General features: G+C 25.3%; 1 protein-coding gene across 3 annotated transcripts in view; it reads right to left on the bottom strand.

The window, feature by feature from the left end:
* Positions 1-4,571: 4,571 nt before the first annotated feature.
* LOC132924475 (uncharacterized) overlaps positions 4,572-23,775 on the bottom strand; it is a 29,861-nt gene continuing 10,657 nt past the window's right edge. The window contains exons 1-11 of one of the 3 annotated variants that reach the window (XM_060988820.1): positions 19,722-19,806; positions 15,712-15,829; positions 15,517-15,620; positions 13,759-13,830; positions 13,541-13,657; positions 13,353-13,449; positions 12,708-12,982; positions 11,274-11,515; positions 6,774-6,933; positions 6,519-6,688; positions 4,573-5,079 (exon numbers count right to left, since the gene is read on the bottom strand). In XM_060988820.1, coding sequence (XP_060844803.1) covers positions 4,803-5,079; positions 6,519-6,688; positions 6,774-6,933; positions 11,274-11,515; positions 12,708-12,982; positions 13,353-13,449; positions 13,541-13,657; positions 13,759-13,830; positions 15,517-15,620; positions 15,712-15,802 — 1,605 coding nt within the window. In that variant the 5' untranslated portion in view covers positions 15,803-15,829; positions 19,722-19,806 and the 3' untranslated portion in view covers positions 4,573-4,802. Of the gene's footprint in view, positions 5,080-6,518; positions 6,689-6,773; positions 6,934-11,273; positions 11,516-12,707; positions 12,983-13,352; positions 13,450-13,540; positions 13,658-13,758; positions 13,831-15,516; positions 15,621-15,711; positions 15,830-19,721; positions 19,807-23,775 lie in introns of those variants that run through there. The other 2 variants (XM_060988821.1, XM_060988819.1) reach the window with 2 other exon arrangements.

The following is a 23,775-nucleotide window of genomic DNA, read 5'->3' as shown; positions in this document are numbered from 1 at the left end:
GTGTACGAAAAATTATGCTTAGGGGCGGAGACCGTCTATATTACTAAGTAATAACTAATAATAAGGGCGTATTTAGGGGGGGGGGTGATATGGGTGTTAGAACACTCGTGGGGGGGGGGGGTCATTGTCCGTATTTTGTTTTATTTGACCAAATTCCATACTTGTTCACAAAGCACAAGAAATAATCATTCATAATTGTAGTTATATTATTTTTTCTACAATTCACAGTCTGTTTGGTCATATTGACAACGATCATTGTCACTACATCTAAGAGTGAACGCTCCTTTTCAACTCACCGTAGACTTAAAAGTTATTTAAGAAATACCGTTAGAGAAAACATGCTGTATGGCTTAGAATTAATGAATATCTATAAAGATATACCTATATAGCAGAGGCTATTAAAGAACTTGCTCCCTAATGCCGTCGTTTATAATTCAAATAGATTATCATATGTGTATCATTATATTCATTCTATTCAATTTCATGTTTTTTTTAATACTATCGGCAGACTTGGGTAAAATACTTTTTAAAAATATTTCGAATACATATTCTGAATACTTCAAAAAAAGTATTTAGAATATGTATTTGAATACTTTATGATAATAGTATTCCCAAGTATTTGGAATACTTCATAAAAAGTATTCCAAATATTTTTCAAATAATTTTTTTTAGTAGATTTAGTTTTTAATAGCAAAAATTTATTTTTTTTTCAATTCAGTGTTTATAAGTGAACATTGTCCAATCTGTTCTTTATAAATTATATTCAAATTATAATATTATGTGATTCATTTAAGTAATACAGTGGGTAACTTTTTTAGTAAAACCTAATAAAGGAACATTATACTCACAAAAAAAAAACTATTAATTAATAATTATTATTATTATAAAAAGTAGTACAATAATCAATTACTTTAAGGCAAAAGCAAGTTGCTGTGGCTTAAATAACAATAATAGTTACAAATTCAACGTTTTAAATTGGAAATAACATTACCCACTAAAAATAGTATAAAACAAAATAATATATTACTATAAAATATTTTGAATAGAAATATACACAGATTATAGGTGCTTATATGGTTATATACAAGTGCAAAAGCAACTTATATGACAGAAGAAGTAATTAAATTATTTTTAGTGTGATTGGACGGTAAAAATTATTTCAAATACTATATTAAGAATATTTGTAAAAAGTATTCAAAATACTGTATTGAATACTTTCAAAAAAAAGTATTCGGAATACTACCCAAATCTGAGTCTATACTTCTATAGGTTTTAGTTGTTGGTTTAGTATTATTTAGTATATTATTTATTTTATGTGATTTAGAATATAAGTTATTATTTTAGATATAGTATAAAAGTTATTATTAATTTGTCAATCAAACCTCTTAAAAATACGATTGTGTGGCGATTACTTTAGGTTTTAGTCTAAGAAGTCTAGGTAAAAAAAATAGTATATAATAAAATAAATAAAGTAATAGTAATAGTATATTATAATTTAGTTAAAAAAATCGATCTGATTTCATAAACCGAGGACTCCGCCAAACGGAGTTTAGAGTACCAGGGGCGCACGGACTATAGTCACTCATCATTCTCAGTTTAGGTTAGGGCGGTGTCATGGTTATAGCGACAGCACGGCGGCAGCTGTGGCAGTAGGCACTATAGACTCAGTATAGAGTAGTAGTTAGTAAATACAGCAATCACAATTCTTAATCGCAGTATGCGTTCCTGTTACATAAATCATTCTGATTATTTCAAATACTTATAATTTTTTTAATAATATTAACCTAACCTAACGTCTAATGTTTAATGTTAATATAATAATAATGTGTATATTGTTTTCAGTGTTTCCATATCGCGAGCACTCGAACTAAACCAAATGGTTTCGCGACTGACTTAGCTATTAATTATTAAATATTATTAATTTTACTTTTTTCTACATTTTCTTTATAGCCAGATTTTAGCCAAAAAACAACTAATTTTTGGTTTTAAATTCTATGTAGAGGATAAATGTGTTGATTTTACAATGATTTGTTTGGTTATGTGTATGTTTACACGATAAGAATTAAGAAGTCAATAGAATGCTTTGATTTCCAACTTTATGGTGGTTTGGGATAGTAAATAGATTCTTGTTTTTGATTAGGTATAGTCATTATATTTTTTTATAAGCGTTTAAAGTTAATAATTTTGACAAAATTTGTCAAAATCTTGAAAATTTACAATTTATTGTAGTAAGAAATTTATTTACATTTTTCTTTTTGTATCTAAGATTAAATGTAATACAACTAATAGTAGATTCTTCATTAGTTTTAGTGTTTATATAACAAAAATAAAAAAAATTACTAGAATGATCATTGATCATGTATTTTTTATGATTGTTGGAACTTGATATAATATATTAATATATATAATATATATTGGAATATATATTACCGTACTAAATAAATACTGATAATATAATAAATGCAATGTTTTCGGAAAAAATTAAATCAACTTACCGTAATATTCATAGTAAAATAAACCTAGGCTAACAGATCGTTTCTGCTCAGAACCTTTTATCATATACAATGATACATCATTGAATTCAAATTTAATACATCCATTACAAGTTACAACAACCCACCTGACATCTAATATTCAGCAGAGTGCTGTTCATTTCCCAACCTTTTTATAGATAAAATTATGAAAAATTATACATGAATATATGTTAGCGGTAATGTATGTAATACGTTATTTTATTAAATAACTAGTTATTCTATAAAATTCCTAAATATACTCGTTAATATATAAATTACACTGTTTTACTAGTTAATATATAAAACACCGATTGGATTTTTGCTAATGTATGAAATTTATATATAATTATGTAGATGACTGGGACTGGATTAGATAACATACAAGATTTGTTACCGTTGTCGTTTTATTCATAAAAATAATAACGTAACCTAACGTCCCAGATGTAGATATTTGTCTTCGAAAGGCATCCAAATCCTAATCACTTGGTAATGGTCAAGGGTTTTTCAAATGCACATGCCAAGAAAGTGCACTAAAAACGGTGCATATGTTTAAAAAATAATTTACTTTGTAACTCTAAATGCCATCCAAAAAGTTTCTGTACTAATAAATAAATTGTAAATTGTAAAATAATTAATAATTTAATAATCATAATTATAATAATAGATTTTTTATTTTAATTTGTAATTTGTTTAACATTTTAATAATTATTCTAATAAATTGACGTGAAATAAATTTATATTTATATTTTATATAATAATGTAAGACGTTTGACTTATACTAACATTTGATTTTTTTTTTTGTAATTTGATTAAAATGTTTATTCAATAATAGTTTTAAATACATTAACTAAACCCTTATTGTTAGTTTATAAAATATCTAGTTAGTACTTAGTACGTAGAATAACTTGTTGAAGTATGTATTTATGAATTCATTCAATATATTAACTGAAAGTACCCGTAATTCTATATAATAACTAGTAGTTATTTTATAGAATTACGGAATTTCATACATTAACACTAACAAATACATATATATCTTGGATTAAGATCATATTTCATAAAATGTTAATTATTTATTTTGTGCGTAATGTTAAGATTTTAATATAATATATTATTATTTATTAATATAATATAATATAATATAATATATAGATACATGAAAAATGATTGTACTAGATTTTTTTTTAAGAATTTAATATAGAATAGTCAAGTAGTTTGTTGAATTATATTATATTATACAATAAAAATCTATCATGTATTTTTATTTATTATAATATTGAAGAGTGGATGTAATAGTAGGTGACAGGTCTTTCATATTATTATAAAAATAAATAAAAATAGACAATAGTTGTAAAAACCTGTTAAATATAAATAATAGATTTAAAATTTAGATGACAGCTATTTATATATTAATATAAATTAAATTTTTAAATTGACTATTTTTTAACGCTATTTAAAGCACATAATTCAATACAATTTTTAAATGCATATTAAAGCACTAAACAATTTTAGTGTTATAAATTCCGGGCCTTCTATACTATCTTCTTTCAAATTTTCAATCCTCAGTTTGGGTCAGGTGATAAAATTGTATAGGTACTACTAGATAATTTGTAAATTTTTGTAATTTTTATGAATTTTGTAATAATTTAAACTATAAATGCTTAAAAAAATCGTGACTATATATTATATATATTTGACATTTTTAATTTGATATATGAAAAATGTACGGTTTCTCATACATGTATTCAATTTTCAAACATTATAATTTCAAAAAATTTAATTTTTTTTTTAAATATTTTATATAATTATTTTTAAAAAAGGGGCATGGTAAAATCTAACTATTTTTTTTATTGTTTTACATAAACTATAAAATCAACCACTGGACTTAAGTAAATGTTTTTACCATCTAAATTTTTTTTTAATTAGATTTACAAACTGGCTATTTTCAAATATTTTGGAAATTTTTTTATCAATTTTTTAGTTTTTTATTTTCAGTAATAAAAAATAAAAAATGTATACTAAAAATGTAGCGCAAGTGTCTATGAATTATATTTAAAAATTTTTTTTTTAAATATTGGTTAGAACAAAAGTTATTTCATTTATCAGATCTTCGTGAGACACCCCGTATATTTATATATAATTAAATATACACATATTATTATAATAGTAAAAGATTGAAACAAAAATAATTTGGAATCCATGCCAATGATTTAAATAATTGTTGATGTCAGCATCCGCGGGCAAACACAATATTAACCGATGTCCGATAATCTACTCTGTTGGGTCCTATTACTGATCCTGCGAGGAATATTCTTCTATGATTCCCTCTTCATCTTCGCCAAATTCATATTCTTCGACCATTTCCTCATTCTTCATTTCCTGTTCGGCTAGCCACATTTTTATTTCTCCGTCCATCTCATCGAAGTTATACGGGAAAAACTTAATAGCATCGTCAATGCCTACTTCCTGATCTGGGCTTACATATATCGGCCCTAAGTCAACTAACCGCAACAGGCTCTTTTCTTTGTCGTCCACGAGCACAGACAACACTAATTTGGCGTCTTTGCTGTATAAAAAATATCATGTATGTACTAATTATAACTATATTTACAGTAAAAAATTTAAAAAAAATCGTTAAAAAAACTATTAAACCATTGGTGCACGCGCTATAAAAAAAATATGTTTAATTAAAAATTAATTTAATAATGTGATAAGAATTAGTATGTATCTCTCCTCGTTTAATCACATCACCAACTTTTTCCAATTAATGTTTTTAAATTTGAATTTTATATTATAAGGATCAACCATTATTATAATTCAAAGTAGTTTTTGATAAGATGATATTTATTTATTATTGTGTATCATATACATTCGAGAATCGAGATAGCTAATTTATAGATTTATTTATTTACTCATGTAAATATAATATTTTTTAAGTTTAATTACTTGTGTCCATTAAACAATCAAATACCTTATAGGTAAGTTTTAAAATTTAAATCAAAGTGCAGGTAAACATGATGCCATGTTATTTCAAAGTTTCAAACTACATACATACGCAATAATATCAAATCTATATAATAATGTATTAATGTCACACACAGCAATTAATATATGATATAAACTTTATAGAATATAACAAAAGCTTCCTCCTGTTCCTCTAGTGTAGTGGTCGGCAACCCGGGGATCCGCACCGCTATTGTAAAGGGTCCACTTTAAATTTTAAACGGAGACATTTTTTTTATACATTTCATTATTTTAAAATTTTAGACAGTATTTTTTTTTTCATAGTAAATAATTTAAGAATACAAAATTTCTATTTTTGTCCGACCTGCAAACTCTTTTTAATTCGTGAATGTGGCCCGAGAGTCCAACCACATGATACCATACTAGACACTTCTGGATAAAATAATATATTTGTGTCTAATTATCTCAATGCACGACATTTGCAAAAATTCAAACAATAGATACGCACTTATAATCGAAAACACTCTTAGCTACAGCTATTAATATATTTGCTAATATATTTAAAGTCAAAAAATATTTCCGGTAATCCCAGAAAAAGATTAAAAAGATAGTGGTGCCAAGAGCCATGACATTTGGAGGAGGCTAATTTAATTATTTTTTTTTACAAAACTACTAAAGGTAATTTTTATTTGATGAATTTAAATTTTGCCAATTTTTATATTAAAAACAATTTTATTTTCAGTAAAATGTATTTTTTTTTTTTGTATATAAGATAATATAACAAATTGTATACTCAGATATATTTTATAAAAATTTGAGGAGAGATAGGAGAAAAAATCGGAAAATTAAAAAGTGCCTATAAGTGTGCTTATTAGTGGCCTAAATACGCCATTAGATTTCAGGACCTGGGCAAAATTTCGATAGTGATTAAACATTTTTATAGAATTAATTTATAATACTATAGGCTCGTATTGTTTCAATTTTAATTGATATACATATTTAATAGTAGTATATTATAAAATAATAATATAAGTTACCTACCCAACCTTGTCCGCACCATATGTAGCCAACAAGTCGTAGGTTTTACACAATAGTATGGGATTTTCGGGATCAGCGCTACGGAAAAACCCGTAGTACACGACTGTTTTTTCCAGATCTTCGATGATTTGTAACACAATATTAGATTTGTTGATATCGAACATGACAAGGTACTGCAAAAAATAAAAATATTTATTATTATTATTTAATAATAAATAAAAATGATTCTGTCATGTGTAATTAAACTAAATCTCTAACCTGTGGTAAAGGTGGCTGAGGAGCGACGTATCCATTATTTTGGCAAAATTTGTGGAATAAAATGGTAAGCGCTGAAGCTTTACTCAACGGATTTCTGGGGGTGTATACTGATGGTATTTTTTGTCCGTTTTGATTTACTATCGAATGTATATCTGCAAGCCTACAATAATAATAATTTATTTACAGAGATAAAATTTAATTTTACATAATATAAATAATAAGTAACAGATTTATGGGTACCTATAATAGTATTTGATTTTACAAATTTATGAATTTACAAAACATTAATTACAATAATTTAATATTGATAATAAATAATAACAATAGTAATAATTAGGGTTAGGATGTTTATGATTTTACATATTTTTTTTTGATTGTCCAATAGCTTCCATTTTTAAATAGAAATGTATTTCATGATATCTATATTTAAAACATCAATATTTTATTTTGCATATAATTGCATATTTTACTATTTTTTATTTATGAGTGCATTATTTGTGTTTTTTCTGTTTTTAGGTGTATATTTGACGGTTTTTGATACAAAATGCTGAAAATATCCTAATTTTATATTTTATTTATCGAATCTGTAACAAGTTTAATTATCTGTATTTTTCAAATTATCATTTATTTATTGTTGAGAATTAATTATGGTTTTATGGTTTTATGAGTAAAAGTATCTACTTATATATATATATATATACGTAGTATTAGCACCAAATAGACAAAGATTTATAGACAATAGTTAATAAAACGAGCACATAAAAGTAGTACCGACCCAATTTGTTCATATTCTATTGATAATTAAATTTGTCTCTACATATCTTTATTTTTTAATGCATATTTTTCAAAATTTTCATGCATATTTAGCTGTTATTGTTATTTAGTGCATAAACATTCTAACCCTAGTAGTAATAATAATAATAATAATAATAAGAAGAATGAAAAAATAGTTATTTAGAATTTAATTATTTTAAACTTAATTTACTTCATATTTTTAAAATCAAAAATATCAATATTCAAGCTATTTTTCATGGACATTAAAATATTAACGGAAGAATAATTAATTATTGTTTTTTGCTTATAATATATTATACTTGAAATTTGAATAATAATAATAATAAATAATATTTGTTATAAATTTATAATAAATAAGTACTGTATGTCTGTATGTACAGAAATTGTAAATTGTTTGTAAGATACGTCACTTGTTTTTATATTTTTTTAACAAGTGTACCAAAAATGTTGTTTGATATGTTATCTCAGTTAGTGACTCTATTTATCAAACGATCATTTAACTTTTTCAATTTATGTTCAGAATGTAAAAATCTCAAAGAATTAAATTATTAAAATATTTACAAGACAAGGGATATAATATATATTTAAATTATTCTAAAACGATTCTGAACATATATTTTACAAAAAATATTTGTGATTATATAGAAATACAATTTACAACTTTTATTGAAAAAATTTGCAGCTCTCCTTCCAAATAATTTAAAACTTAATTTGCGCCTATGATGGATATTGTATATAATAGTATTATATGTTATCGCCTATCTGCAATGATTTTAATTAATAACTATCAAAAATGACTAGGCAATAATAAAATGTACTGTTTTATGGATAACAATTCTGAATTGTTATTATCTCCCAGTTATTTTCGATATAATGTCTAATATTTACGTGAGAAAGATAGACTTTTTGTAAATCGTGATATCATGGTGCCGTGTCACCGACCGCCGTGATACTAATAAGATTTCTAATATTAACTAAGCGTTATGATGTTCGTTAGACAATGTAATTAAATGGTTATAGGTATAATAACCTTACTTAATTTATATAACTATAAATTAGTTCATAATTATTATTTAAAATTATCTCCACGTAAGTAGCAAACTATACTATGACATTTTGAGTTAAATGTTTTATTACTAGCTCGACTGGCTTTAAATTTAATTTTACAATGACACTTTTAAACTCCTCGTGGACTCAGTGGCGTGGTGAACGACGTTTGTCTAATGCAATAGGGCCTAGATATTTATATTGAGCTTCAAAATTAAAATTTGTGTGGATAAATGATAGTTAATTAACATAGACATTTTTTGTATTAAATTGTTGATGGTTTATGTCCTTTAATGAAAATTATAAATTACCATACAGTTTTAGATTATATAAAAAGTTGTAGGAGGTATAATGGGTGGGTCATAGTTTACTTTGCTTAGGGCTCGAATTATACTTGCCACGCCACGGATCGTGATCCAGCGATACTACTAAACCAAACCTTTAAGCCTATAACCGTTACTTTTGCAAAGAGTTATGTATTTATATAGTATAATATTTTTACCTAACCAAATTAATAATACATGTAAATATAGACACAGGACGATACAGTTGAGTCCTTATTTTACAAAATCGAAAATTATATTTGTATACAAATTGTATTGAAATTTGAATCGTTCATAAGACTTACTATACAAAATACAATATTATCTACGATAGTTAAAACGATATATTTATATAACTCCTAGGCAATGTTTATAATTACTTATTGCGATTTCTATTAAACTTTATAGTTTATGGTAATGGTCTAATAAACAATAATTATAATCATTGCATGTTATCAATTCGAAGCATTTTAAACATTCCCTAGTATACTGGTTCTCAAACTGGGGGGCGTGTATACGTTGCTGGAGAGGCGCAAGCAGTTATTACGAAACTGTAGAAAAAAAAGTTTTGTCAGCATTATCATTAATTATTAATTTCATTATGTATTTTTTTATTTACTATTATTAATATTTTATACTAATTTATTACTATAATATTTCGTCTTAATTGATTGTTACATTTTATTATTTACTATCATTTATATTTTATAATTATCATCATCAATAAAAAAATAGTCATTCCGAATATTGTATAGTTTATTTTTAAAGTGCACATAAAATGGTGATCGATTTATTTTAATTTATAGGAGGGGGCGCGAAATTTTTGAAAATCTACAAAGGGGGCGTAGAATAGAAGAGGTCGGGAAACACTGCCCTAGTAAAATTAAAATTTTGGATATTTTTCGGATTATCATAATTGTCAATAACAGTAACATAATAAACACAAATTATTCATATTATACATCTAATATGGGTTGTAGTGTAAACATTATCTGTTATAAAGTGTCTATGAAATATTATATGAATTGCAAAACTATGTTAACTTAAAACACACATAATACACGATTTTTACACATATTGCCATTTTGGTCTTTAAAGTTATAAATATTTTGTTTTTTTTAATTCAAGTTTTGTAAATTAGTAAATTTAAATTGAATGTTTAATAATTTTATATTATTTAAATTTAATGTTTATAATTATATTTATGTAATTTTAATCTTGTATAAATTCTACGTTAACAGTGTTAACACGTTATATCACCACACACATACGTGTTAGATAGGTATACATACTTAGATACAGGCCCTGATTTACTCAAGTGCTGATGGAACACTTGCACTTGACCCCCCAATTTATTGGGGCCCCCCTTGGTTCGTAAGTTGTAAAAAATTGTTTTTTTAAATTAATTCGACAAAAATTTATTTTGTAAAATATAATACCAACTGTCAATGTTTAGAGTTCAGTATATTTTTATCATTAAATTGTAAGTTGACTTTTGGTTATTTTGTCATTCCGCATCCCAATGTTAATCAGTTACCATCACAAAATATTAAAATAATAATAATCGAAAATTGTTTGAACATCAGAGATATTTGATACCTAATAAAGTAATTACTAATTTAAAATATTTTATAATAAAAGGTTATAAAAATAGAAATGATAGAAATTGATCATTTTTTATTTCACTTTAATTAAATTAAATAAATTGTTAAATTAATAATTTTTTTTCAATTTTTTTAATTTTACGGAAGATTGAAAATTAATTATTTTAATTTAAATTCATATAATAAAATCCTTAAGTATTTTTAATATTTTAATAAAGTATAATTTTGTTATATTATTTAATTAGTATTATCTTTTCATTATCCTTAAGAGGACGTCATACCTGCATGTGCTGTCTCTGTCTTATTTATTAATGTAGATCATAGCAAATTTTCGTTCAGCAGAACACATTTTGTGATGGTAGTTTTAATATTAGAGTAAATTTACCTATTATCAAATTTAAAGGTAAGAATATTATCTAGAAAATGTCATATGCTTTTATTGATATTATAATTTTATAACGTTCTCTTAATTTATTAGATCAAGTTACTAAATTGTATTTATAGTATATGAAATAATGTACAAATATTTTATGAGTTTTGAGATAGGTATTTAACACTTTTAACGTATAAATATATTTTTTTATTATTAACATTTCCTCCTTCTCTATGTAGATTTTTTCTAGAATATTTTTTTGACTTGGGGGGCCCCGAAAAAAATTGTGCACTTGGCCCTAATTTTATTAAATCGGGCTCTATTTAGATAGAGGTACCTACTTAGTTTAAGAACTTACGACTTTGGACCAGGGTTTAATGGGCTTCCACCACCATAAATTATCTTACTCAACTTCAGCTCTATTTCTCCCATTATGTCGATGGGTACAGGTTTTTCGTCACCTGTGGCCGGTTCTTCGGTAGCAGTATCGTGTTTGACAGTAGGCATTGACAACATTACAGAATACACATTTTTATTTAATAGTTCATCGATCAATTCTAGCGGAAAACTTTCCAAAAACTCTTTTTCCGTAAAAAACAACTAAAATGGAAGAATATAATGTAATTATTTATATATCATTGCCAAATTTTTAATCGATCTATCTAGATATGTAAGTAGTAAGTTCTCAGTTATGTACAAAAATTAGAACTTTCAATCTGTAAATTGTAAGTTCATACAACATGTTAATAGTACACTCTATACTTTATTTATAGCGTAGGTACCTATCAGTTTATTCGAAAATTTAAATAAGCTAATAGTATAATAGTATAATATGCTAATAACAAATTTTTCTAAATAACTAAATTTTTAACTATTTAATAATTTATTTATTTAGTCATTAATAATATTACAACAATTTTTTTAAAACCTTTTAGTTTTGTAGTTAACAATAATGTATAAAGTAGTTAGTTATCTTATTATGAGTCATAAATCATAATCCAATAACATGTTGGACGTTGGTTGTCTTATACTATAAAAATAACTTGAGGACTTTAACTGCTAAATATCAACTTAAGATTATTGAAAGCCGTGGGATGTTTCAGGTTTCCAATTCAAACTATTCGAGCACGAGAGTGACACATTTATCTTTATAAGTGTAGATAAAAAAAATAGATTTATCTACCATGTGGTACTCAGCTAAGCAGGGGCGGATCTAGCCCAAGATAACGGGGAGGGAACAATTTTTAAAGGACAAACATGATATCTATGATATCTTACGAAATACGTACGAATAATCAACCATGAAGTAATTACGTTAAAAACTTAAGCCTAAGACGGGAACGGGGCGAGGTGCGATCACCCTTCCTTGGATCCGTCCCTGCGCCTAAGTTGGTTTTTAATATTAAATTACGGCATTTTTCGAAATTTATAATATAATCAATAAATATACTAATAATTATTATATAATTCAACATTTACATTAATCATGTAAATATCAATGTAAATTATCTACACGAGTCATTGAGTACAACACATTTGGTTGTATTATGTAAAAAATATTTAGAAGAATGAATGTTTGGAAGAATATCCTTAGCATTTTTATTATTATTTGATTGAAATATTTAATGTATTGAGGGATATTTTTGACTATTATTTTATCAGATTTTTTTTCTCCTAGTTATTCCTAGGATATTTACTTTTTTTTATTAAACCTAATGATTTTTCAACGTTATCGATTATTTTTACAGACTACTGTCCCAATTAATCAAATTCAAAATATATTAATAATTACCTCGTACAAACTGTCTTCTGTCAATTTCACTTCTTTTGCTTCAATAACGATAAGTTCCTCATACTTACTAGCACACGAATTGGCCACTTCACAAACCCTTTTTTTTATCATCACAGGTTCAGGGGGTTCATCGAGTTCTTCGGCGTCATCTTCCAATGGTTTTTCTACCATAATGTATTGAACTGTGTGAGGGAAAAACATAACACACGTTTGCATTTGGATGTTATACGAAAATTCATTCAAAGCTCGTTCTCTCACTTTCATCATTCTTTTATCTGAAACCATGAAATACGAATTTATAAGTTCTGTAAAACTGCTAAGCCCATTTGTATGCCAATTTCACGATGTAAGGAGAAATGTATGATAATTTATATTAAACCTACGACTAACGAATTAAACTAATAATATATTATTATATAATACTTGAACCTATACTATAAATAAATTATATATGGATAAACATTATTTATAACTCATTATGATGACTACATACAGACAAGCTTAGTAGGTTGCAATATTATGTTTAACTTACACTACTACTGAATATTATGGCAAGTAAAGGCATTTTGAAAGACATTAATTATGCTTAAAATCTAACAAAAAAAAAAGTTATGTATCCATTATCAAAAGTCAAAACATACAAACCTCTAAGTTTTTTTTCTTTCCTTGTTCTCTGTTTTTGGTAGTTTTCAATTTCAATTAATTTTTTTTGTTCCTCATCAGTTACTCTACTCATTGGTATCTTAATTTATAACAATTTAATATTTGGATATTTTTCAACGCTTATGATGGTATCTATGCACAAAAATATGAATTCCATAATGAATACTCACAAACTCTTTTTGAATTTCTCCATTCTTGTATTTAGTATACTGTTCCAACTCTTCCAATATTAATCGTATTAATCTGGGAGCATCAATACCGATAACAACATTAACCAATTTCCCGTCCTTTTTTACAATTAATGAAAAATAAATATTTACAGTTAACGTTAGTATATTAATAATAAAATATATTTTATTCATTATTAATAATTAATATAGATACTTACAAAAAAAAACATCCAATGGGGTTCACTTCTCTGTCGAAACCTTTTTAACACATTTATGTCGTCAGATTTTGCCTAGAATTGTATATTTACAATTAAACCAAGTCTTTATTTACTATGAGTTACTTATTTATAATAAGTATAATAAAAAGGGTGGGCTAGTGAATACCGTTCTGCTGTACACTAAGACTAAATGTCGATTGAGTCACTGTTAATAGATGTATTAAATTTGAATTTAATGATACAATATCACTGTATAAGAAAAACGATTATTAGAGAAGACTGTCTGTCGACCTATATTACATGGTATTATTATTAAAATAATTTATTTTATTATTACTTATTAGTATAGTAATACGGTAAGTTTATTTCATTTTTTCCGAAAACTGTATATAAATTATATTATTAGTATTTAATTATTATAATATATATTTATATCATATTATATTACTGATATTAACTTTTTAGTCAATACTAATTACTAACTAATATTAAAACAGTGTGAATAGGTTCATGATATAAATTGATGTTATACTACTATAGTGCTATCTACAAATTAATCTACACAGTTTTACAATTGTATTGTGTATAGTAAAATTCATGAAAAACGTAAAGTATCATACCCTCGCCGCGAGGGCCTCGCGAATAATGTTTTTACAAAAAAGAAAAACCATTATTATTAATTTATATATAGGTTAAATATAAAATTTCGATAAAATTTGAATTTCAAATATCTATAAAAAAAATTGTGCTTACAATAATTATACATCAATAACAATTACAAAAATAATCGAAAAATTTAAAGTTTTTAAGTATAGCCCTAAATAATCAACCATATAATGATAATATTATTTATTATATAATATTTATATAATTTTCAAACCTTATATATAAAAAGAAAAATGTTATGAATTTCTAACTACAAAATAATTTACAAATTTTTGAGATTTTACGAATTTTATAAAAAATTCACTCAAATTTTTATAAAAAAATTTGGTTACTATGTATTTTTAATTATTTTTAATAGACATTTTATGAGAAATTATGAAAGAATTTTACACCCCCCCCCCCCCCCCAAAAAAAAAAAAAAAAAATAAATAAATAAATAAGATAAACAAATTAAAATGTATATATTTCTATAAATGGCTCAAAAAGAGTTAAAATACTCAGAATATTACACCATATGTGGGAGATTCTGGTAAAATATAATTTGTTGGAAATTGTAAATGTCTATACGGTTGTTCGCTTTTGAGTTACGCCAAAAAGACAAAATTGATTTTATTGAATACTAAGTTCAAACCAGATCTAATTTGCTACCAGAAACTTGCCTCAAAGTTGATGATTGGATATTTATAAAATTTTAATATAGGTATTTTATATTTAATTTACTAATTGTACTTATTGTAAGTAAATCTTAGATTTTAATAAGAAATGTATCTAAACAAATATTTTCAATTAAGTATACATTTAATATGCATACATACTTATATCTAGATATAAAAATGATAGAAACAATATTACCAATAAACAATGGTTTAAGATATACTTTACCTTCGATTGGTGTTAACCAACATAACATTTTTATAAGATAATATGTACCTATTTAGAATCAAAATTCAAAACGCTTAACTTATTGAGTTATCTATAGAAATCATCGTTTTATTCAATTTAAATTATGTTTTGACTTTTGATATAGGTATATTTCAATTGTTCGTAGAGTTAATACAAAATTGATCATGATTAGAGGTATGCAATATTTACTATGGCGTAATTTAGATTTTCGTTTCCTGATTCCAATTTGATTTTTCTTAAATATGAAATCATTGCTACACAAGGTCCGCACCATTCTGCATAAACGTCAATGACTAAATTAACAAATAATTAATAATGAATCACTAATAAATATAAACTATTTTATTATTTTATTATTTTTATACTAATGTGATTTTTTTTTACCTAAAATTCCCGGTTTTCCCATAACTCTTGCCCAATCATCATTATTATTGATTTCTTCTTGAAGAACTGCTAACGCACCTCTTTTAGCCATTCGTTGGAATCTCTTATTTTGATTATTCTGTGTATTACATTTTAGTATTTCAAAATATATTAGGTTAAAAGTTTAAACTAAAAGCTATTTAAATCGAGTGAATAAATTTTCAATTAAAACATTAATAATAACATTTTGCTTTGCTTATTTTCTAGTTTTTATACACTAATATACATTTTTAATTTACCTATGTAAGATATCTACTAAGGTTTTCATGTGTATAAATTATACTTATTATACTATATATACTTTACATACTTACCAAAGCTTATTTGCATTTTTTAGTTAGATTTTCATTATTACGATTATTTTTGTATTTAAAATTAACATTTAAATGTTTCACTGATATTTATATACATTTTAAATTAAAAAATGTGCAATAAATATGCAATTAAATTAACATTTAGTAATTTTATTTTTTAAACATGATTCAATTCGTTCTATTCATATAATACGTCTATTTACTATTATATATAAATAATAATAATAATTTCATCACTTCATATAAGTATCTATATTCTATTACATTTAATTATATGAGGAATCGATCCTCACAGATATTACTTCTTGTAAATTTGGAAATATATTTTATTAGTTTGATTTTCTTAATCATAAATAATATAAACTTAATATCAATAAACAATATTTGTTTTGATATTTTAATTTTTTCTAAATAAACTATATTTTTAACTATAAAAACAATAAACATAAAGAATTATTAAAAGATTATATTATAATAATTCAATTTTTTTCTAGAAATTTCCTTTATCCCAAAATATATCATCACTACCTATAAGACGTAGGTACTACAATAATTTAAATGGTACATTCAGCTATAAAATAGTCAACTACATGGTAGCGTATTATAATTTATAATATTTTATGTTATGTTTACATAGTATTATAAGGTTAAACTTTATGGTTAATTATGGTTAATTAGAATGATTTAATTCATTGTTTTGTTAAATTATTTATGAACGCCATAAATTAAATTAAAATTTATTTGGATATAATTAATGAATAGTGTAAATTATTTTAATTTAGTTTTTTAAAATATTATATAGTTGTTTATAAAAAATCAATACTGTAATAAATACATTTAATGTAATTTTTTTTAAATTAGACAGTTTAAAAAATATCATACTAAAATGTATACAATTTCCATCAGATATATTTGTATATTATTTATATTATAATATAAACCTGTCTCATAATAAATATTATTATTGTTATAACTTCATTTCATTATTTAAAATAAAATATATTTAAAAAAAATGTTGTTGATAGTTGATACCAAGTATTGAGTATTGACATACCTAAGATATTATAATTTAAATAATATAATAGTATGTTTAACATTTTCATCAATTTACATACCGTTTTTGGAAGCATTTTCAACAGTATAATATTTTACTTCGGTTTTAAACAAATAAGAATAATACCCTCCAATTTTGGCATAAGTATTTGTGTATTATAATTATATATTATACACCTTAGCTAATAATTGGTATTTTTCAAAGTAGTAGGCACGAGGCACGTATTACCAAATATTGGAGTCTATAGACACAGTATAGACTGTACGTTTCATATAATGGCTATTAATCGAAATACGGTACCGTTGAGGATTAACCAGATTAACTGGGCTGGATTTTTCGTACTACCGTATGAGAGTAGGATATGGAAGCTGTCAGACTTATAAACTCATAACTATTTAAATATTTTTATTGATTATTCATATTAAATAGCTGTACAATGCAGATGAATTCGGAACAAACAAGTTGTACTTGAAATAATTTCATTTTTGTTTTGCGCAATTGAGCAATACACTAAATATATGTTAAAAAACCATTTGCACGATATATAGCTACATCAAATAATCGAAATACTGTAGTAGTACTATGTAAATAAACCAAAGTATTGTATATTTGTATGTATGAGCGGTGTGACGAGTTATAAATTCCAGTTTTAGGCTAGTTAATTATTCTTGGTTGAGCTTATCGAGTGATGCTAGGACGAGACAAGTAAATAAGTTATTACTCATACAGTCATACAATGCTTTGGTTTATTTACGTAGTACTACTACAGTATTTCGATTATTTGATGTAACTATACCATATATATATATATATATATAGAACATACTAAACGTGTAACGTTTAAGCCAATTTTACTTAATTTTAAGACAAATAATAGTAATTTCGTTTAGAGAAGTGGACGAATGGATGAATGATGTTTCTAATTTGGCAGATTGGCGCTAAAGCAGCACGCGTTAGGTACCTCGCGGTATGTGTAGATTACATATTTTCAAAATCAACTTTTCAGCGTATACTGCGATATGCATATACGGCAATGAATTAAAATTTATTAATTATATAGATAGTAATGCGAAAATGATGCAATTTTTGACTGATAAACAGCGAACACGTATACACACATTCGTGCATCACTAATTAGTCAGCAAATATAAAGAATTGCACGAGCACACGCTAATCATAGAAATATTCATTACTATAGCTATGATTTCTTTGCATTAGCATATTTTTTTTCTTTAGTCTAAAAATGTATTTGAAAAAACTTATGTAAAATCGTATTTATCTAATGGAGATCTATAATTATTCCTTTATTTTCATATATAAACAATTTATATTATGCTATAGTATGGTCAGTCAAATAGATAATATTATATTATCTTAGACTTGTGGATTATGGTTATTACTAATTAATTGTTAGTACGACGCATGTTTACCGAGTAGATATAAAATTTTATATTTTGTGCGTAACATTTATATTGATGAATATCTGAGGTTAAAAGTGAAAGAGGTAAATTATGACAATTTTTTGAAGAAATTCCTAGCAAATTTTTCAAAACTTATTATAAAATATAATATTTATTGTATATTTTTCTATTTTTTATTATTTATAAATCCTAGCCCTAAATCAAAGAAACTAAGATAATACTATAATATATACTATAATATTCTATAACAAATATTTTATAGTAAATAGAAAATAATAATAATTTATAAACACACTACCTAGAAATTTTTTTATTATTATTGTTATAATAATCAGCTATTTAGCTGTACTAACATGCAAACTATTTTTAAAACGCACTACATACGATCTTTAACTCGCATGGTATTAATATCAATTGCTCAATGAGAAATTTAAAAATGTATGATAATAAAATTATGGTAATTAGCCTTAACATTTCGGGTAAGATGTTGAGAACCACTGTTCTGACGTTATCGCGCCGCCCAGGCGCTAGTCGGTGTACTAATGCCATGTTATCTGACGACGGCTATAATAACTTACTATTTGGCTATGTTAAATTTAATGCAATAAAAATTATTATATTTATGTTTCTAAAAATTTTTCCGCCAATCCTTGACAATATATTTGTACGTCCATTTTCCTGGATAGGTTTTCCTGCGTATTTTTTACTCGTTAGCCGAATGACCTAACTAGAACCCTCAAACCTCAGTCCAATGTAATTGAGTACCCTATTGGCTATTTATGTCTATGGAATTAATGAAGTACCTACTCGTCGAGATAGTTATTTGTTTACTATTGTTACGATAATTAGTAGCAAAAACTTCCAGAATGTTATCTCAGAACGTGATACTCGCATATTTAATATAATTATCCTATACAAAGTGATGTCTGCATGAACAACGTTTTTTTACTATACATATATGTAATGCTTCGCACCGTTGTCGACGATAGATTAAAATTCGTAATTTTCACATTATTTCTTTACACGTGGTAGAGGGTATAATATTAGTATTGAGAAGATATAGCCTACGCCCTACACAACCTATAATTTACACGTCACCGAAAACAATACTGGGTGGTTATATAATTATATTGTACCTATATGTTTAGTAGTTACTATGTATAAATAATGATTAATACTTACTGTAAATTATTGAAATAATAACAGGAACTTATAACATTAAAAGTGATGCGAACACAGACCACTAGTTTCTATACTTTTACTTAGATTTTCACGATACTGAAATAAAAAAATAACGTGTCGACAGTTTAATATTGCCCGAGACGTCTCCTCTGCCTTATATACTGTTTCCATGGATACGAAGGCGACGATATTTGCCGCATGTTTAAATGTATTAACAACACCTATCTATATGTATAATACAAAAACACTAATACGGAGTGGCATATAATGACCAATCACTAAACATATAATATTATAATTAATCAATAATAAGTTTAAACATGATTTACTATGGACTTTCAGCCATGATTTGTTTATTAAATTTTAGAAAACCATTAAATGAATCATTTTTTTAAGTAACTTGGCCCTATACACATTATACCCATTATACACGCATAGTATTATGATGCCAAATTAATTTAAAATTGGCGAAGAAAGACCTAAAATATATGTACCTAACCTAACTCTCATGAATGGAAATGGAAAGGAAGTGCTTAGGAGCTTTATAAGTTCACCAAATGTTAATGTATTTTGTTTTAAGTAATATTTTTTTTTTTTATAGCTGTTGATTAGCTATTACCTAAGTGTTAATATAGTAAAAAATATACAAATATTTATACCTTGTGGCTTGTGGTATAATAAATTTAATGTGATGTATAAAAACATGACAGAATATCAATAGATAGTTCAAAAACGTTACAATTCCTCTGTCTACTCTGAATATTGAGAATATCAAAAAGTATAAATGGAAAATTTACTTAAAAGAATAGAGAAGAATTATCTTATTTTAATTGTTTTGTGATATTTTTAATACTATGACTACAAGTCAACAAATTAAAAATATAATAGGTATAATATATATTATATTGATATACGTGTAATTATAAATATGTATCTATTTAATTAATTAGATTAAACGCATCTGTTACAATGTTATGATATAATTTAATAAGTAGAAATAAATTAATATACCTACTTAATACAAAATTATATTACTTTTTGTAGTAGATCAAAGCTTAGGGAGCGTGGTCTCTACATCTTACGACTTACATGTATGTTAAACATTTTAGCTTCACTACTCTTTTGCCCTATGCATAGGATATTGGTGAAGTGTGCAGTGTGTTTAAAACTAACAAAAACATTTTAGCCACTAAGATTAAATTTGACCTCATGCGAGTTTACACCACAACCAAATTGCACTTAAACCGAGTTCCACTTAGACTTAGTTATACTGTAAGTGCCCAGGTGCCCTGCAACCTGATTTGATTTACACCGATGGTAACTAATGAGTAATGACTAATAACTAGACACTCAAATACAGTTCTTAATTTATAAGTACTCTACGTTATTTGACTGAAAAATAAATCAGATCTGATAATACGCTATAACTAGTGCTCAAAATAGATCGGGACAAACTTACAAAGACGGTATTCAATATAGCCATAACAAATTTTTACCATACATATAAGAGAAATGTATGTCATGTATGTATCATACTTATTTTGTTGATAACTTAAAGAGAATCCTATTTATTCATTTGTACAGATTAATTTTTTTTTGTTTTTATATTTTGTGCTCATAAAAAATTAAACATTATTAAATACCTATTTATATCAAAATAATAAAAACGCCATGACATAGATATAGTTCTCTTCTATTTAATGTGAACATTTAGAAAGTCTACTATAAATAATAATGTACTTGAGATTTTGACGATTTTGTCCCACGCGAAACGACTTTTCTATATAATTTTCTTGTTGCTCATCAACTATTATTGTTACTAACATGGAGCCATTTTTAAAATATTTAGAATTAGTATTCATATATACATATATGTATATAAGATTAAAAATTTTAATTCTTCTCAAATACGTATACAAATTTCATGTATTAAACTCCTTAAATAGCAAGTGTTGGCATTCTCATAACGGTAAGAATATAATCTGTTCTTTTTGATAGATTTCATAATGTTTTAAATATTAAGCGAGTTATTATAATTTTTAATTGTTTATATTGTACATAATCATATCATAAGTCATAACTCCTTTAAAAATTAAAATATCGTAAAAGAACCAACAAGAGAATACAAATAATAATTTTACCTTTAAATCTTATGACAGGTTAAATATTAATATTCATACTACCAGTCTTAATTGCAAAATGTAATATGTCAAATAAATTATGTGAAAATTTAAAATATTATGTAGACACGAAAACACGGTAGTATAAACACATTAAATTATAATGTAATCAATTGTAAATACTACAACTAATTGTTATCTATTATTTAATTAATTATAACTAATGGCCTATGCAGAACGGTTACTTACTTTCCCCTTTTTTTTCATTTAACCGTTTTCGATATACCTATATAATAGATCTATGTCTCCCTAATTGTGATATAACTGCATTATTTTTAATTTATTTTTATTGCTTTATAATTTCTAAATAAATAATTACATTTTTTATAGGTATTTAAATTTATTTATAAATCAAAAAATTCTTAATCTTATTAATTTAAAACGAAAAAATTTACTAGATAAGATAAATTTAGATAGTAAGAAAAAAGTGATTTACAATAATATCTTATTCCTTTAGTTAATGTTATGTCAATATTGTCTCTGATAACAATTTTTTGAAGGCGAAAGAAAATAAAACTTTTATATTTTTCTAATTTATAATAATTTTTAGGAAGACATATTAATTATTGAAAAATATGCTCGGTAATACATAATTTTTGAATTGGAAATGCCATAGTGGCGGTATCTATATAATATATAATATGCTACACATGAACAATTGTGTAGAGCTACCAGCTTCCACGGAGATTTTTTCGGTCAATAGGTTATGACCAAGAAGAGTGAATTTATTCTTCATTGTTGTATAATAATTAATAGTTATAACTATAAGTTATAGTTTACAACATAAGTTACGTTTACGTAAAGAAAATATTGGCATAAACATTTTTTGATTTTCTGAAATACGAGAGTAATTTACACATTATGAATTCATGTATTCTACGGGTTTACTATGCTCACCATATTAGCTCATTAAGTGTGTGCTGTGTATTATTATTATTATTTATTTCCTACTACAATAATATTAACCATGGAAAACACTTCCTCACATCGTCACAACTACTTCTAACTCTTCCACCATTATCACGGCCTATGTCAGATAGAGTGCAGTGCGGGGTACCTACCTATGTATTACAAAACGGGGTCGGAAATCCATTCGTCACGGAAACGGTTTGCCTTATTAGGTATCATCCACCATCGACATCGATCTTACTTATGGCGACTACGAATATAGGTACACGTGTTACATTGTCATACATATAGTACACAATATATATATATTGTGTATACGGGAGGGGCAGCTATGACGCTTTCCCGTTTTCTTATACGACAGTGTCGTATTAGGCTATCGAAAATCATGGCCCACTCTGTATGCCCACGAGTCACGCATAATGCATTAAATTCAATAGATAGGAACTATAATATGTACAATGCAGTTTCAAATTTGTATGCGTCTGTGTTCGCAAGTGTAAAATATAGCCGACGTAATATTATTATTATATAGCACACGGGACGATGATATTATAACTTACATTTACCTACATCGATTACAGAGCGATTTGTTAATTGTATATATAGGTAACAAAATAAATTTGTCATGTAAATAGTTGTATTTTGGTACAGTTTAAAGTAGATATTATGTATAGATAATAAATTATAACTACAATTTTATAAAAACTATTTTTTATCGCAGTGCCTTAAGTAGGTTTTTAAATTATTGTTAATGACAAACTATAGTTTAATAGCATAATCAGAAGCAGAATACGTTTATAATCTTATTCATCCAATATTCTATAAATTAAAATTATAGAAAAAAACGAAAGAAAAGTAGTCTACTTTTGAAATTAAAAAATACGAATGTCATTAAAAATCAATTAAAAAAAAAAAATTTATTACACATTACATATAAACTACAAAAATTAGTCACTTGTAAAAAT

This window comes from Rhopalosiphum padi, chromosome 3 (assembly GCF_020882245.1).
Source record: "Rhopalosiphum padi isolate XX-2018 chromosome 3, ASM2088224v1, whole genome shotgun sequence".
NCBI lineage: Eukaryota > Metazoa > Arthropoda > Insecta > Hemiptera > Aphididae > Rhopalosiphum > Rhopalosiphum padi.
This window is presented reverse-complemented; position numbering and strand designations above follow the sequence as displayed.